The 18574-nt window shown below is 42.2% G+C and overlaps 1 protein-coding gene across 1 annotated transcript in view; it reads left to right on the forward strand.

The window, feature by feature from the left end:
* The window catches only part of Dhtkd1 (dehydrogenase E1 and transketolase domain containing 1), a 39465-nt gene that overhangs the window by 16798 nt on the left and 4093 nt on the right, over nt 1-18574 (forward strand). The window contains exons 6-12 of the mRNA XM_051194884.1: nt 530-701; nt 3516-3714; nt 5148-5460; nt 6804-6888; nt 7687-7826; nt 11623-11773; nt 12969-13075. Of these exons, the coding sequence (XP_051050841.1) occupies nt 530-701; nt 3516-3714; nt 5148-5460; nt 6804-6888; nt 7687-7826; nt 11623-11773; nt 12969-13075 (1167 nt within the window). The remainder of the gene's footprint in view (nt 1-529; nt 702-3515; nt 3715-5147; nt 5461-6803; nt 6889-7686; nt 7827-11622; nt 11774-12968; nt 13076-18574) is intronic.

Below are 18574 nucleotides of genomic sequence, written 5' to 3' on the forward strand. Positions count from 1 at the left end.
GAGTTCCAGAGGTCCAACTCAGGCCCTCAGGCACTTTTAACCCTCTGTGTCATCTCTTGGTTTTGTTTCTCATATCTTAAGACTATTTTCATGCAAAATTTCCTAGAGCTGAGGCTGATCCTGTAGCTCAGTGATAGAATGCTTGCCTAGAAGGCATGAGACCCTGGGTTCAATCCCTAGCAGAGAAAAAAAAAATCCCTAGAGTGATGCTTTCATTGCCTATGTAGTAGCCATTCCTCCCATGGTGCTCAAAAATGCTAGAATGTTTGTGGAAGTGAGGAGTCGGGTGTAAGGGGTGGGATGGGCGAGGTGGTACAGTGTTAACAGGGAGAAATGACAAGGCATCTTTGAAAAGTGCTTTGAGATGAGTTTAAACACAGTAAGAAATCCTAGAACCTATTTATTTTTAGGTCAGGAGAATCATGAGGACATGGTTGTTGGTATCCTACAATATTTTAGGAGAGTTTGTTTCAATCGAGAAATCTAAGTTTAATAATTCCTTATTTCTTCCGTCTCACACATGTTTTAGGTTCACGGTGATGCTTCCTTCTGTGGTCAAGGGATTGTTCTTGAAACGTTCACACTCTCTAATCTCCCACATTTCAGAATTGGTGGGAGTATCCATCTAATAGTCAATAACCAGCTGGGTTACACCACTCCAGCAGAAAGAGGAAGGTCTTCCCTATACAGCAGTGATATTGGTATGTAGCACACTAGAATTGACATTGCTATGTCCGCCAAACCAGGAATTTGCAGAGAAACTTCTAATTCATTCAGAACAATGAGTATTGCTAGTTACTAGTTATCCCATTTTGATTTTATTTTATTTTATTTTATTTTATTTTATTTTTTTTTGAGACAGGGTTTTTGTGTCTAACAGCCCTGGATATCTACAACTCACTTTATAAGACCAGGCTGGCCTTGAACTCACAGAGATCTGTTTGCCTCTGCCAGGTGACCACAGTAACTTACAAAAGAAAGCATTTAAGTGGGGATTTGCTGCAGTTTCAGATGGTGAGTCCATGACCAGCAGGTGGGCATGTCTCTGGAGCAGTAGCTGAGAGCTTACATCTGATCGACAAGCATGTGGCAGAGAAAGTGAGAGACTGGGCCCGCCATGGGCTTTTGAAACCTAGAAGCCTTTGGGGGCCTTTCTTATGTACTGGAATTAAAGACGGGTGCCACTTCTATCAGCCATTTTTAATTTTTTGAATCTAGAGATAGTCGATAGTTGCCAAAAATTACCAACGTAGCATTCTTATTTTTAGTTTGAGTATGCTATTTATTTATTTTATATGATGTTAGTTGAACACAAGGCAGCATAATGGTATGCAAGCACTCCACCATAGAACTGCATTGGAGTGTTATGCATATTAGGCAAGCACCCCTCCACAAAGCTACACTCCAGCCTCAACTGTGGGCTTTTAAATCAAAGGAAATTAGAAAAGGATAGAGCTGAGAGTGTTTAATCCCATATTGCTTACATAGTCAACTGGTTTATCAGGTAGAAACCAAAGAGCAGTGCAGTTGGTGCAATAATAATCACATTTAGACTGTTCAAATTTAGAGTGCTCAGAGTCTCAGTAAAAAAAAAGTTATGTTCACTCAGTAAATTTGCTAAAGTGGTCTAGTTGGAAATAAGTTGCAGCCAGGCAGTGGTGGCTCATGCTTTTAAACCCAACACTCAGGAGGCAGAGACAGTTGGATCTCTGTGAGTTCAAGGTCAGCCTGGTCTACAGAGTGAGTTCTAGGACAGGCAGGGCTACATAGATGTAGAGAGCTGCCAAGTGCCGTGCCGTAAAGATGGCCCTGACTTCCGCCTTCTACCTTCCCTATGGTGAGTGCTCTCTGTATTAAACAATTCCATATTTGGCTAAGGCTGAGAATCTGGCTTGCTTCCATGTATGTGGACCTGTTTTTGTTTTTCACCACATGGCATTCTGGGGTTGACTGCCCAAGGGCTTTTAAGCTGTGGGCTGGGCTGCCCTGGAGTCAGAAGGTTCCTGAATAAACTGCTTAAAGAAGAGTCTGAGCATTGTGTTTTCCTTGCTTGTCAAGGTAGATGCATCACATAGAGAAACCCTGTGTCAAAAAACAACAACAACAAAATGTTATAAAGGATCAAAGTCAACATATTTTAATCTGTGAAAATAACAGTCTTCGCACCAATCAAGGCTTTTTGTTTGTTTTTTTGTTTTTACATTTCAATCTCAATTCCTCTCCTTCCTCTCCTCCCGCTCACCCCCTTTTTCTCACCCCCACCCCCTCCAGAGGGTAAGGCCTCCCCTAGGAAGTCTACAAAGTTTGTTCCATCATCTAATTGAGGCAGGACCAAGGCACAACCTTCCCTGCCCTCTGTGTCTAGGTTGAGCAAGGTATCTCTCCATATAGAATGGGCTCCACTAAGTCAGTTTGTGTGTTAGTGTTAGATCTTGGACCCTGCCAGTGGCCTCATATATTATCCCAGCTGCAACATTGTCGCCTATATTCAGGGAGTCTAGTTTGGTCTTATGCAGGTTCCCCATTTGTCAAATCTCAGTCAGTGATCTCTCACTAGCTCAGGTCAGCTGATTCTGTGGGTTTCCCCATCATGGTCTTGACTCCTTTATTCATATTATCGCTCCTCCCTCACTTTGATTATACTCCGGGAGCTTGGCCCATTGGTTAGTTGTGGATTTCTGCATCTGCTTCCATCTGTTTCTAGAAGAGGGTTCATGCTTCTCTGAGGTTATGAATTGTAGGCTGGGTACAAATCAGGGCTTTTATTGTCCACTCATGGTTCACAAAACTGTTACAGGCACTGTCAGCCAGTTCTATAACTAAAGTCTGGACTAGATACCTTTTAAATTATCTGGCACAGGCAGGATACTTTCCAGGACTTCCTTGGGAGAAAAAATCTTTTCTTAGGATTCATTCTTTAATGACCATTTGCCTTAGGAAGAAAGATAATAGTAATGCTAATAACAAAATAAATGTTAACTGTCACTGCACAAGATACTGTGAAACATTGACACACTATTCCTTAGTTCAGGAAATCTTGACAACATCACTCAGAGCCTGGACTAGACTCACTTATTTATTTTTTAATTTTTATCTAATTTTTATTTCATACATGTGGGTGTTTTACCTACTTGTATGTCTCTGCACCACATGAATGCAGTAGCTGTGGAAACCAAAAGAGTGCTGGGTCCCACTGGGACTGGCATTACAGACAGTTGTCAGCTCCTGCGTGGGTGCTGGGACTCAAACCCAAGCCCTCAGGAAGAGCAGCCAGCGCTCTTAACCTTGCCCTCTAGCTTCTAGACTGAGATTTCTACTTTTTCAAATATCTTACAGTCAGTCATAGAGCTGAGTCTAGTCAGCTGGACTCCAGAGCTTGCATTCTCAAAACCTGGGCTAAACTACCTCTGCATTGCAGGGCTGCCTTTCTGATTAGGCTAGTAGGTCTTGAGAAATGGCTAATGTTGTTAGCTCATGTTAAATGACCCTTTTTGTCTTGGTCTTCCCTTCTTTAGGAAAGCTAGTAGGCTGTGCCATCATCCACGTCAATGGAGACAGTCCAGAGGAAGTGGTCCGAGCCACACGACTTGCTTTTGAATATCAGCGCCAGTACCGAAAGGATGTAATTATAGATTTGTTATGCTATAGGCAATGGGGTCATAATGAACTGGATGAACCTTTCTTCACCAACCCAGTCATGTACAAAATCATCAGGTACCATAAGAAATCTTCCTTTAATATGTAGACTAACCTCATCAATCATTTTTGTGAGGGTGGAGGTGGAGGTGTGTGTGTGTGTGTGTGTGTGTGCGCGCGCGCGCGCACGTGCATGCACGCCCGTGTGCATGTGTTTGTGTGTGCATATGTGGAGGTCAGAGGACAACTTGTGATATTTATTTCTCTCCATGTTGGTCTTTGGAACAAACCCAGGTGCCCATAGCAGCTGAACCCATCTTGCCAGTCTGCATCCCCATTTATATTATTTATTTATTTATTTATTTATTTATTTATTTATTTATTTCAAGACAGGGTTTTTCTGTGCATCCTTGGCTATCCTGGAACTTTCTCTATAGACCAGGCTGGCCTCGAACTCACAGAGATCCTCTTTCCTCTGCCTCCTATTGCTGAGATTAAAGGAGTGTGCTACCACAGCCCAGCTCCATTATCTTCTGATAGAAACTTTGAAGTGGGGTGATTATGCCTGTCCTACAGAAACCAGAGTCATCTTACAAGGCTAGGAGTACACATATTCTTCACCCTTCGTGTCTCCTCATTAAATAGGGAATGGGCAACTTGACGTACTTAGCAGACAGCAAGACTAGGAAGAAGACTGGGTAAAACATTGCTTGAGGCTAGTTAGTATGACTAGTTAGTATTATGATTCATTTCTTTAAACTGTATCCAAAGTCCCTCTTCTCCCTTGACAGGAGATAGCTTGAGATATTGTTTTTTAACCTGTGTGTGGGTAGGTTGGAAAGAAAAGTAGAGTCATCTTCAGGAATGCCACTTACCACCTATGACACAGGACTTTTTAGTGGCCTAGAGTTTACCAATTATGTTAGACTAGCTAGCATCCCAAGTAGTTGTTTTATATTTTAATTTATGTGTGTTTATCTATGTGAGTATATATACACATATGTATGAGCAGGTTCCCACAGAGCCTAAAAGAGGGTGGTTTGTCCCTTAAAGCTGGAGTTACAGGCATTTGTGAGCCACCTGACATGGATACTGAGATATGAACTCTAAACTGTTGAAGTGCATCTCCAGCCCCCTGCAGTATTTTGAAAAGAATAATTATGTAAAATTTAATATATTACAGCATTTTATAGCCACCATCTCTATCTAGTTTCAGAACATTTTTTTTGGTTTGGTTGGGGGTTTTTTGTTTTGGTATTTCATTTCTCTGTGAAAAAGTCCTGGCTGTCCTGGAACTCACTCTAAAGATCAGGCTGGCCTTGAAATCACAGAGATCTGTCTGCCTCTGCCTCTCAAATGCTGGGATTACAGGAATACACCTGGCTCTAGAACATTTATGTGACTTTTAAGGGTGACATCATCCTGCAGTACCCTAGGCAATGATTATCTCTTATAATTTTATGTATTTACTTGACCCTGTCTCTATTCTGCATTCCAACTCTTTCCAACAGAGCCCGAAAGAGCATCCCGGACACCTATGCAGAGCACCTCATTGCCAGTGGACTCATGACCCAGGAGGAGGTTTCTGACATAAAAACCTCCTACTACACCAAGTTAAATGACCACTTAACCAACACGGCCCACTACAGCCCCCCTGCCACTAACCTGCAGGCCCATTGGCAGGGCCTGGTGCAGCCAGAAGCATGCATCACCACCTGGGACACAGGTGTGCCTCTAGAGCTCCTTCGCTTTATCGGTGTGAAGTCTGTGGAGGTTCCAGAGAAACTACAGTTGCATAACCACCTTCTCAAGATGTATGTTCAGGTGGGAGCTCCCAAGTGCTGGGATTAAAGGCGTGTGCCACCAACGCCCAGCCATTGTAAGGTTTTATATACTGTCTTGTGTCAAATATCTGGGTTTGCCCACAATGGGTGTTTTAGAGTGTGGGACTTTCTGTTATAAAATAGGGCTGTAGAGATGGCTTAGAGGTTAAGAACACTGGCTCCTCTTCCCAGAGGTCCCTAGTTCAATTCCCAGCAACCACATGGTGGTTCACAACCATCTATAATGAGATCTGGTGCCATCTTCTGGCATACAGATAGAACACTGTGTATTTAATAAATAAATAGATCTTAGGGGAAAACAAGCAAACAAACAAATCTAGGAAAACAAAGAGTTAAAGGATTTTAACTTTCTTAAGCATGGATGTAGGAATTGTGCCTTCTGAATTATTTTAAAACACTACCTTTGTTTTTAAGTTTTTATTTTAGCAGAACACTTTAAATTATTTTTAAATTTTTATTTCATGAGCATCAGTGTTTTGCCTACATGTATGTCTGTGAGAGTGTCAGATGCTCTGGGACTGCAGTAATAGAGAGTTGTGAGCTATTATGTGGGTGCTGGAAATAGAATCCAAATCCTCTGGAAGAGTAGCCAGTGCTCTTAACTGCTGAGCCATCTCTTCTGCCCTATTTTAGCAGAACTCTTACAAACAAAATGCACTCACCATCTGAATTAAGTAGGAAATTTGGGGTTGAAGAGATGGACTAGCAATTAAGAGAACTGGCTACTTCTTCCTAAGACCTGGAATGTAAGCAGAACACTCATACACGGAAAATAAAATAAAAATAAATAAATCTTAAAGAAAAGAAATAGAACATTACAAGTAAAGTTTCCTCTTTGCTTCCATCTCCTCAAACCTCAGCAAAAGTGACCACCACCTGGTTCATGCTTACTTTGCCTGTTTTAAAACTGTGTGTAACAAATTGAGTATTTGCCTTCCAGACCTAAAGCCCTGGATTCAAACCCCAATGCTGGAGATAAAAAGGCAAAGAAAAGAAAAAGATGGAAAAGTATATGGGTATTTTAAAAAATGGATTTATTCATTTCATTTTATGTGTGTGAGTGTTTTGCCTGCATATAAGCCTATGTACCACCTTCGTGCATGGTACCCGTGGAGGTTGGATGAGGATGTCATATCCTTTGAGACTGCAATTACAGGTGCTTGTGTATCACCATGTGGATGCTGGAAATTGAACCTGGGTTCTTTGCAACAGCAGGAAGTATTTTTAACAGCTGAGCTATCTCTCCAGCCCTCACGATATAGATTCTTAAAGGTTTGTTTTATTCTCTTCCTTTTCATATTTATTTATTTATTTATTTTGCAGTCAAGAGTGGAGAAGGTGAAGAGTGGAACAAATTTAGACTGGGCCACAGCAGAGACCCTTGCCTTGGGCTCCTTACTTGCTCAAGGTAAGACATTGCTGTTTAGCTGCACAGTTGGTAGGAAATGTTCTGAGCTCCACTTGTGATACGTGATCTTCTGAGTTTCACTGGCCACTTGTCACTTTCACTGATTAGAGGGTTTCTGAAATCCCTTACCACTATATGGCATATTGAGCACTCCCATCAGCATATAGACAAGCTTGCAGACATAACTGGGACTCACAGGGCTCACTCCTGGATGTACTGCAAAGATATTTCTCTAAATATTGTAGGACCAGAAATGACTCTCCATTCTTAAAGTTTTTGCATTGACTGTACACCTTCACAAACAGGAAAGATGTACATACACACACATATAAAGATGTACTACTTTTAATTATGTGTCTATATATGGGTATGTGCACATGCCAGTGCCCAAGGAGGTCAGGGTCTTCAGATTCCTCTGTAGCTGGAGTCATAGGCAGTTGAAAACAGCTTCAAATGGGTGCTGGGAACTGAACTCAGAAAAGCAGCAAGTGCTCTTAACCAGTGAGCCATCTCTCAAGCATCAGGAAGGATATATTTTAGTAGGAAGGACCTATTATCCTAAGGAAAATTCATACCCTAGGGAATGAGCCTGTGTATGATATCAGATAGCTAGCTATGTATGATGACAGTGCATACCTGTAGCCAATCTCCACAGGAGACAGAGCTGTGAGTTCAAAACCAGTGTTGACAGCACTGAGAGAGTTTGTTAAAACAAAAAGGACGCCAGGACTACCATGTCTTATTTTTGTGCTTGTAGTTCATGGCAGTCTTTTTTCTCCCCCCACTTGCTCGCTTCAGGTTTCAATGTTCGTCTGAGTGGCCAAGATGTTGGCCGTGGAACTTTTAGTCAAAGGCATGCAATGGTGGTTTGCCAGAACACTGATGATGCCTACATTCCTCTGAACCACATGGACCCTAATCAGAAGGGGTTTCTGGAGGTAAGACATTTATATATAAAATATACATATCGATATGCCATTACAGGTATAACATTTGATTTTGATTTATGGTTTTGAGACAGTCTTACATAGCTCAAATTCCCCAGTAGCTGAAGATGACCTCTTGATCCTTCTGACTCTGCCTCAGGTACTGGGGGCCATAGGCCTGCACCATCACACCCAGCAGTTAGGGGTCTTAAAGCAACTGAATTCAGATGTTAGAAACTTTATGATCAGTACTTCTTTTTTAATTAAAGGAATGCTGAGTGGGGAGGCAGTGGAGGTCTATAAATTTGGAATGGAAGAAACAAGTGAGAGCCATGCTGGAGTTGGCACTTGAAGACTAAAACAATCACCCTGGTCGCCTATCTGTAATTATGTCAAGTGAAAACCAACATTGCAGGCTAAAAACTGATGTGATTTATTAAACCTAATTAAAGTTGTGGATAGTGAGCCAACATTTCTAGCCTGCTAAAACAAAACAGAGTACAGCAGAAACACTTTCTCCAGGTTATCTTGCTCCCTCAAGTTTAACAGGTATTTCTTTGGATTTCTCTGTGTAGCCCAGTTCCTGGAACTCACTATGTAGATAAGGCTGGCCTCGAACTCACTGAGATCCACCTGCCTCTGCCTTCTGAGTGCTGGGATTAAAGGCATGTGCCACCACCATCCAGCCAGTTTTTAAGATCTTAACAGCAGGGTCTTTTCATTTTTGTTTCTTCAACAATTATTTTAGTGAACAGCACTTGCTATTTATGAAAATAAATTATTCCTTTAAGGCAGACTTAGTAATTTGTTGCCTTCTTTCCTATTCCAGTTGTTGGTTTGAGAACCAACCAGTGTATTTGGTGGGGCTGGGAGGTAGCTCAGTCAATAAAGTGCTTCCTATGCAGGCATGAGTTTAGTCCCCAGCATTTGGTAAAAAGCCAGGCATGGTAGGCACGGCACTAGAGAGGTAAATATAGGAGATCTGGGGCCTTACTTGTCAGCCAGTCCAGCTGAATCTGGGAGCTTCAGGTCCAGTGAGATGTTCTATCTCAAAAAATAAGGTGGAAAGTGGTGGAGGAAGATGTGGGATTTCAAGGTTCTCTTCTCACACACCCTTCCAAGATGACTTGAAGGAGATACATCCCTTTCTTATTTTTTGTTTTAATCTGTCTTTGTATCAAATCAGATTTATAAGCTGGAGTGGAAGGGGTTAGTGTCCTGCCACCTCATAGTAGACTTTCACTGAGCTGTGATTTGGTATTTAGTATCAGTTCTGATACATTGCAGGGCCATGGTGCAAGCCACAGCTCCTGTTTAATCAGGCAGTGGTGAGGGGAAACAACACTCCCCTGCGTAGGGTTGCTGAGCTAGGGTGCTCTCTCTTAAGTTGCTAAGTGCACTTTTGACATATGTGTTAACCTTTATTTGTATGTATATGAGTGCTTTGCCTACATGTATGTCCATGTGCCATTTGTATGCCTGGTACCTGAGGAGGCTGGAAGAGGACATTGGCTCCCCTGTAATGCGCTTACAGGCAATTGTGAGCCACCACATGGATGCTGGGAAATGAACTCAAGTCCTCGGGGAAGAACAGCCAGTGCTCTTAACCACTGTGCTATGTTTCTAGTCTGGTTGGCTTATAATATTTTCAAACCAGTAAATGGATTTATTGGAACATAACCCCATCACAAGTCACAGAGCAACTACACTGACTTAGAGGGTAGATAAAAGTAAAAGGGTTGAAGATAAGTCGATTAAGTCACGTTTTAGAAGTTTGAAAAGAAGCAAAAAAAAAAAATGGCAGAGGGAGCTTAAGTTAGGAGTAATTTTTGTTTTATTTTTAAGCATTTAATGGTCTCGTTGGTGAGGTAAAGTTCAGAAGAAGGAATTAGGTAATGGAACCAGGACCTGGAAGGATCAGAAAGAAGGGATGGATTGAGAATGAGTGGGCATGTCAATCTTGGATAGAAAGAGATGGGAAGGAGTAAGTGAGAACAGAGAGGGTTGCATGCAACATGCCTGGGCTAAAATGCATATATAATACACATCAACCTGCGATCTGAAGTCAGAATGGGTGTGTAAAGGAATAGATTAAGCATGATTCCACCCACCATGCTAGAAATAATCCACTGACATTTTTGTGTTTGTCATTTAGTTCTTATCTATATAAATCACCTTTTATAGCTATAATTAGACATTATATAATTCCTCTCTCCCTCTCCTCCTCTCCCTCTTTCTCCCCCCTTCTCTCTCTGTGTGTGTGTATGTGTGGTTTCTGTTGCTATGTTAAACACCATGACCAAAAGAAACTTGAGGAGGAAAGACTTGCATTTCCCAGTCCATCATCCAGGGAAGTTGAGCATTATTTTAATGGCTTGTTCCTTGGTTTGCTCATGGTCTAGCCACCCTGCCTAGGGACAGTATCACCCACAATGGGCTGATCCCACTTATACCAATTAGTAATTAAGAAAATACCTCAAAGATACAACCTCAGACCAGTCCAGTATAGACAGTTTCATGATTGAAGTTCCCTCTTCCCAGGTGACTCTAGTTTGTATTAACTTGATAACAACTACTCAGTATACTGTGTGAGTGCCTACACATGTGTACATGTACATGTGCAGGCTATAGAACAAGCTCGGGTATTGTCCCTGAAGTGCCATCCACATTTCTGTTTTTGAGATGTTATCTCTCACTGGCTAAGTAGAATAGGTTGTTGGCTAACTAGGGAGCCCCTTATGCGTGGCAACACTTTTCAGACTGAGCTATCTTTGCAGCCCTCTGGATTTGTTGGTTCATTAAAGGTTTTATTGAAAAACAACTCACAAATTTTGACCTTTGCAAGTGTATATATAGTTCAGCACTAAGACCATCACCATTGTTTGCTTTCAGAATACTTTCATCTTCTCAAAGGAAACACTGTTAACTATCAGCATCTGTCTCCCATCCCATCCTCCCTCTAGTTGCTGGCAGCTGCTGGGGTCTGTTGACTGTTTTAATGAATTTGTCTATCTCAGGAAGCTCATGTACATAGAGTAATATATTCCCTTATATGACATTAATTTGATATAGTATTTTCAAGGCCTGTCTATGCTGTTGTGTGTGTCAGTACTTAATTCCTTTTCATAGCCAATAAATATTCTGTAGAGATGTAACATTCAAAACTTGGGGGGAAAAAGTTGGAGCCAGGTGGGTATGGTGGCTCATGCCTACAACCCTAGGAATCTAGAAGGTAAAGCAAGGGGCCAGCCTGGGCTACATAGTAGGTTCCAGATCAACTTGGGTTACAGAGTGAGACCCTATCTCACGCTGTAGCTTTGGAGCCTGTCCTGGAACACACTCTATAGACCAGGCTGGCCTCAAACTCACAGACATCCTCCTGCCTCTGACTCCTGGGATTAAAGGCATGTGCCATGAGGCATATTGATGCCTTCTCAGTCATCTTCCTATCCCCCCCATCACACAAGTAGCCCCTTCCCTCCTTTTTTTTTCTCCTTGTGGTGGTACTGGAGTTTGAACCCAGGACTATTTCCTAGCCCTGTACTACTTATTCTTGAAGAAAATCTTGAATGACTGTATTCCAATGTCTTCTCTTTTCCTTTCTTTGTCCTAACTTTCTCCAAACGCACCAGTGATGCTGAGCAATGGGTCTCCTTTTGCAAAGAGATGAGGTGACGAGTGAGAGCCAAGCTCCTGTCCACACCCTTCCTTCTCTTGAGAGGTTTGCATTCTCATGGTGCTTTACCTTTGCTGGCTTCTCTCAGATGTGCCTTGCACTTCAGCATCTGATTCTCTTCCTTGCAATTAGGTTAGCAACAGCCCCCTGTCAGAAGAGGCTGTCCTGGGGTTTGAATATGGAATGAGCATTGAAAGCCCAAAGTTGCTGCCTCTCTGGGAAGCTCAGTTTGGTGATTTCTTCAATGGAGCCCAGATCATCTTTGACACATTCATCTCTGGAGGTTGGTGTTAGTGAGTGGCTGGGTGGTGCTGGGTGGTTCCAGTCTTACATCATAAGTGAATGGAAAAGGGACATCACTGCCTCTGAGATTCTCTGTTCCACATCATCTCCAGAGTTTGGTGATTGACTTGTTATCTGCAGGTACATAGCAGCTTTTGGGCAGTTTAATGAGCCTCCAGGAAGAGTGTCTTAGCTTTCTATCATCATTTCATTGTCCCCCATCTCCTGACTAATATGTCTAGCTGCAGGGAGCACAGATGTACCTGGCAGCTCCTAGGCTGGCTGTGTGATTCTGCACCTGTTCTTGGAGTGTAGAACTAGCTAGCATTCTGTGGTGACACAGTGACACTTTGTGATTGGGACTGATGATTCCCTTGAAAATCTGACATTTTTTAGAAGGAAGAAAAATGCTTGAGGAATCTGGATTTTGACATGTCCAGAAACTGTTTGTGGTGTGTGTGTGTGTGTGTGTGTGTGTGTGTGTGTGTGTGTGTGTTCATATGTGTGCAGATGTACATGCATATGCATATAGTTACATGTGGAGGTCAGAGGTCAACCTCAGGACTTATTTTTTTCAGGAGCTGTCCACCTTGTTTTTTGAGATAGTTGCTCACCAGACCTGGGGTTCACCAATTAGGCTAAGCTGGCTGGCCAGCAAGCTTCAGGGATCCATGGGATCCATCTCTTTGCTTCCCTAGCCCCAGGATTACAAGTGTGCACCATGCCTGACTTCGTATGTGAGTTCTGGGGATTGAACTCAGGTCCTCGGATACACACACCAAGTGTTTTATAAACTGAGCTACTTTCCCTGCTCTCAGAGACTATTCTCAAATGTCTACCACTCTCTCTTTGAGGACAGTGACCAATGTTGTCTGTAGTGTTATGAGCATGGCAGAAGCTGCTTGTATTTGTAAAGAGTTGTTGTATAATGAAATCAGAGTGCCCCATGTTGTCTGGGACACTTACCACTGAATAGGTCTTATAATCACTAAAGCCCGAAGCATGTGATATCACAGGTTTTCCTACATTCAAATGGGTATTTCCATTTAAGTATAGTAGATGAGTGCTAGAAGATGTATGTAATGAAAGCAGTTTGGAGGCTCGGAAGCCAAACTAGCATTTTGTTTCATCCTCCGAGTCATGTCAGGTTATTTTGTTCTGCTTCATAGAAGAATCCCTCTCTTATGTTTTCCCAGGAGAGGCCAAGTGGCTTCTGCAGAGTGGCATTGTCATTCTCCTTCCACATGGCTATGATGGGGCTGGACCCGACCACTCATCTTGTCGAATAGAGCGGTTCTTGCAGGTATGTAGAGCACCGCTGGATCCTAAAAATGTTTTCATACTTCCTAGGTGCTTTGCCATTCCATATACCACCTTCTGTGATAGCTTTCTGTGCACTTCAACTGTAAGATTCTGTGGTCCAGTGAAACCAACTCAATGCAATGTAACTTTTCCTTGGAAATTTAATGCCTCAGCTTTTATATCACAGTTCTATGGAAAATAAAGTTGTTTCTGGAGTCAAGCATGGTTGTGCATGCCCATGAGTTGAGCTCTCAGGAGACTGAGAAAGAATGATTTCCTTCAATTGTAGACTAGCCTAGGGGTATATAGGAAGATACAGTCTCAATAAAATAAAATAAACAAAATGGGGATAGGAGGCAGGTTAGAGAAATAGCTTAGTAGAATACTTGCTGCCCTAGCAGAAGGAGCTGAATTTGATCTCCAGCATCCACATATAAAAGCCAGGCTTGGTGGTGGTGGTTCAGGGCAGAGGTGGGAGTGGGGTGGGGGGAGCCAGGTTGGCTTTTTGAGATAGGATTTTTCTGTGTAACAGCTTTGGCTGTCCTGGAACTCACTTTGTAGATCAGGCTTGAACTCACAGAGATCCGCTTGCCTCTGCCTTCTGAGTGATGGGATTAAATGCGTGGTCACCCACCCAGCAAAAGCCAGGCTTGTACTAACAGAGTTGGTGAGGCAAGAGATACAAGGACTCCTGGTGCTCTCTGCCAGCCAGCCAGTCTAGCCTAATCAGGATGTTGCAGGCCAAGGAAACCTTATTTCAGAAAATAAGATGGGTGGCACAAGAGGCAAGATCCTCAAGGTGTACCTCTGTCCTACTTAGGCTTACACACACACATGTATGCACACTCACACACATACACACATGTTCACCCACATGAATACACACACATTCATAGACACAGAATGACTTCAGGCTGGAGTTGTAGCTCAGTGATAGAGTGCTTACCACCTAATGAGTGGCCTTGAGTTCCATTCCTAACACCAGCTGCATGATTGGGGGTCTTGGGGGAAGGGAGAGAAATAGGAATCCCAGTGCTGGGGGGAGGGGCAGAGACTGGGGAGGCCCTGGAGGTCACTGGCCAGCTAACCTAGCCTAAGTGGTGAGATCCAGGTTCAATGAGAAACTCTATTTCAAAAAATAAAGTGGCAGGGTAGTGGTGGCACATGCATTTAATCCTAGCTCTTAGGAGTCAGAGGCAGGCTGATCTCTGTGAGTTCTAGATCAGCCTGGTCTACAGAGTGAGTTCCAGGACAGGCTTCAAAGCTATACAGAGAAACCCTTTCTCAAAAAAAAAAAAAAAAAAAAAAAAAAAAAAAAAAAAAAAGTGGAAAATGACTTAGGAGGTCATATAGTGTTGACATCTGGTTTTCACATGCACATGAGTACATATGCACCACATGTGTACACACATACACACTCATGTGCGCACACGCAGAGCAACATGAACAACAAAAGAGTGGGCTAGAAAGATAGAAAATGGGGACCATATAAAGGGGGGATGCATAAAGTGGAGAAAATCCTGTTGATTATATCAAGGGTATTATCATGTGCCATAATCTGTTCTCCAAAAATTCATTCACTGAATTATACCCCTCATTCAAAACCAGATAATGGAATTAGGAGGGAAGGCCTGCGATAAGTGATTAGGGTTGGAAATGTACTAACGAACTCCCTAGCTGCATACTAGCTTTCCACACCATGGAAGAATAAGTAAGAAGACATCATGTATGAGTCAGGGAATGGGCTCTGATCAGACACCTAGTTTACTCCATGATCTTGGACTTTCCAGTCTTCATAAATGTGAGAAATAAGTTTATGTTGGTCCTAAGTAACTTGGACTTAGCCAGGAATAGTTGAACATATCTATATGTAGAGGCAGGAGGACTAGGAGTTCAAAGCTATTGCTGACTATATAGTAAGGCCATCTGGGTGTCTTAAAACTATAGCATTAAAAAATGTCACCCAGTTTCATGGCACTGAGCCTATGGGGACCATTCTCATCCAAACCACCACAGACTATTTTTAAATTAATTTATTTGCATGGGTGTTTTGCTTGCATGTGTATTTGTAAACCACATGCATGCATTGCCTGCAGAGACTAGGAAAGGATGTTGTATCCCTTGGAAATATAATTATAGATTGTTGTGAGCTACCATGTGAATGCTGAGAATTGAACCTGGGTCCTCTGGAAGAGCAACCAGTGCTCTTAACTACTGAGACATATTGAGATATCTCCAGCTCTTGTGCCCTAGTGTTATGTTATGGCTTTTAAGCTTTGAGTGTCAAAAACATTCATCCCTGAGGACTTGACAGCTCCTTTCTTATAATAATTGAAAATCGTAGACATGAATATTGGCACATACCTTTGATACCAACATTCAGGGAGGCAGAGGAAGGCAAATTAGAGGCTAGCCAGGTTCTACAGACAGGACAGCCAGGACTACTCATTGAGAAATAAGCAAATTGACATTTGTGGGTTTATTGCCATCATTTCATCTCCTGTCACAGTGGTTAACTCAAGTTTTTTGTTTGTATTACTAATTTTATTGTCATCTTTGCAAAAAGATTCACATGTAAATGACTTGAGAGTCTTTGCTGCTCATACAAATGCCTGCTTATCTTTTCTGCTTCCAGTGTCATCATGCCAAGCTCTCTGTGTCCTTTGTATTTTCAGCCTTGTCTGGTCTTGACATTTCTTTTTTTTTTTAAATTAATTTTATGTATATGAGTGTTTGCCTATGTGTATGTATGTGAACTATGTGCATGCTTAGTGTCATGGAAGCCAGCGAAGAGCAACAGCTCCCCTGAAATGGAGTTATGAATGTGCTGGAATGTTATGAGTGGTGTTTCCCTGCCGGTCTGGACCCACTGCCACGCCAGCCCCAATAACACACAGAGACACTGTATTAGATATAAATGCTGTTGGCCACTTACTTGTTTCTTATTGGCTAGCTCTGTCTTAAATATTAACCCATTTCTATTAATCTAAGTACTTCCACTTGGTCTTATCTTACCAGAGAGAGGGGCTGGTGATCTCTCTCTGTCCTCCATCTTAGATCTCCTCTTTTCTGTCTAAACTGGACAACAGCTTTATATCAAATACAGAGTATATCTAATACAGCATCTGTGTGTGTTATTTGGGGCTGGTGTGGCGGTGGGACCAGACTGGCAGGAAAAAAAACCTTACTTGTAACACTGGAACCTAAACCCAGGTCCTCTGCAGGAGGAGCAAATGCTCTTGACTACCAAGACACCTGGCCAGTCCTTGTTCTTGGTACTTCTTGTTTACTTAATACCTCAGTAATTTCAGAATGGAGTTCTCACTTTGTTTTCTTAGTTTTATGCTCTTCATTATTATCTGCCTTTGTTCTGTTCTCTTTAAAGCTTGCTGTCCTGGGCTGGGATGTAGTCCAATAGGGAGAGTGCTTGCTATCATGCACTGAAGTCCCAGTTCAGTCCCTGTGCTGTACAAAACCAGGCATGGTTGCATGGAACATGCCTGCAGTCCCAGTACTGGGCAGAGAGTGGAAGCAGGAGAGTCAGACATTCAAAGTCATCCTCAGCTATAAGTGATTTTGAGGCTAGCCTGAGCTATATGAGATTCTGTCTCCTCATCCCCAAAACAAAACAACAGCAAAACAAAAGCAAACAAACAAAAACCTCAAACTTTGTCCTTTGCCTGCTGTGTTCCCTTTCTTTTTCCTTTCTCCCCCTTCCTCCTACATGGTGTTTATGTTATTCCTATGCTATTTCATTTCCATCTTGTTTTTGGTTGTTTAAACCTCTTCAAAGACCTAGGTTTTCCATTTGAGAATGAGTGAATATATATCCTGCACAGTGGGTACCAGTATGTTCTCTTAGAACAATAATTGAGGACAGGCTCCAGAATTTGGGTCCTGAGGATGTAACTAGGAAAGAACTCTTTGGACTTGGTGTTCTTCCGAGATTTACTTATTTCCCACAAACACCCCATTGGAGATGGATGTCACTTCCATTAGACTCCTCTAGGACTTCTCTGCTAGAGAAGATTGTGCCTTTGCCTTTGACTTTTCCCAGGCTGCTCCTTACTGCCTTTCTTCTGAGATACCAGGGTTTTTTTTTTTTTTTTCCAATTCCATTTCCATCTGTGCACTGCTTCTAAATTAGGGTTGGGGCCAGCAGGACATTCTGAGATTATTCTTTTGATCTCAGCTTTTTTTTTCTTTTTTCTTTTCAAGACAGGATCTCTCTGTGTGTAACAGCTCTAGCTATCCTGGAACTCATTCTGTAGACCAGGCTGGCCTTGAACTCACAGAGATCCACTTTGCCTCTGTCTCCCAAGTGCTGGGATTAAAAGGTGTGCACCACCACCACCTAGCTGCTCTCAACTTTTTAATATGCATCTTGCTTTTTTTTTTTTTTGAGACAGTCTTTCTCATGTAGCCAAGACTGACGAACTCCCAACCTTCCAGTCTCTTTCCAATTCTTGGGATTTTACCACAGCTGACTCAATCTTCATTTGTTTGTTATTTTGTCTTGAAATGTGCATGCTACGATTTTATTTCACCAAGAGAATGAGATTCTGATGGTGTTTCCTTATCATCTTAATCTTACCAAGTAACCTCTTACCAAGTAACCAGCAGGTCGGGGGCAGAGATGTTTTGTTTTGTTTACAAGACAGGGTGTCTCTGTGTGGTCCTGGATACCCTGGAACTCATTCTGTAGACCAGGCTACCTCTGTCTCCCGAGTGCTGGGGTTAAAGGTGTTTGCCACTACTACCAGGCATAAAGATATTTTAATATAAGCGTAAACATAGGTATTAAGAAATGGGGAGAGGGACTCAGAAGAGCATTAGACACACCTGAGAACAACTATTGCTTGTAACTTTGTACGTGTGTGTGTGTGGGGGGGGATAGGAGTATAATATGAAAAAGACAGAGTTCTTTTTTTTTTTTTTTTTTTTTTTTTTTTTTTTGAGACAGGGTATTTCTGTGTAGTTTTGGAGTCTATCCTGGAACTTGCTCTGTAGACCAGGCTGGCCTCAAACTCACAGAGATCTGCCTGCCTCTGCCTCCTCAAGTTGAGGAATTAAAGGTGTGCGACACCACCGCCCAGCTGAGAATTTTATTTTTTGAGACAGGTTTTCTTGTAGCTGGGGATAGCCTCAATCAAATTCAGTTGTTGTGAGTATGACCGTGAACATCTGACTCTTTTGCCGGTACTTTCCAAACTCATGTGTCGGTACTGGCTGCTCAAGAGAAAGTCACCAGAATATGTTTTTTTTTTTTTTTAAGTCTTTCCCAAATTTCTTTCAAACAGCCTTGTCTGAAAGTAGCTGTGTTGGAAGTGAGTGGATGGAGATAACCCCTGTCTCTTCTTTGGTGAATACTTTATAGGTCAGGGAAAATGCCTTCTAATACTTTCCTGTTACATAATGGAGAGAAATACCTTTATTAACTGAGAATATATGTGCTTCCCTTTAGCCAGTGGGTTGTGTTTGGGACTAAGTTAGATGATCT

The sequence above is a fragment of the Phodopus roborovskii genome, unplaced genomic scaffold (assembly GCF_943737965.1).
Source record: "Phodopus roborovskii unplaced genomic scaffold, PHOROB, whole genome shotgun sequence".
Lineage (NCBI taxonomy): Eukaryota > Metazoa > Chordata > Mammalia > Rodentia > Cricetidae > Phodopus > Phodopus roborovskii.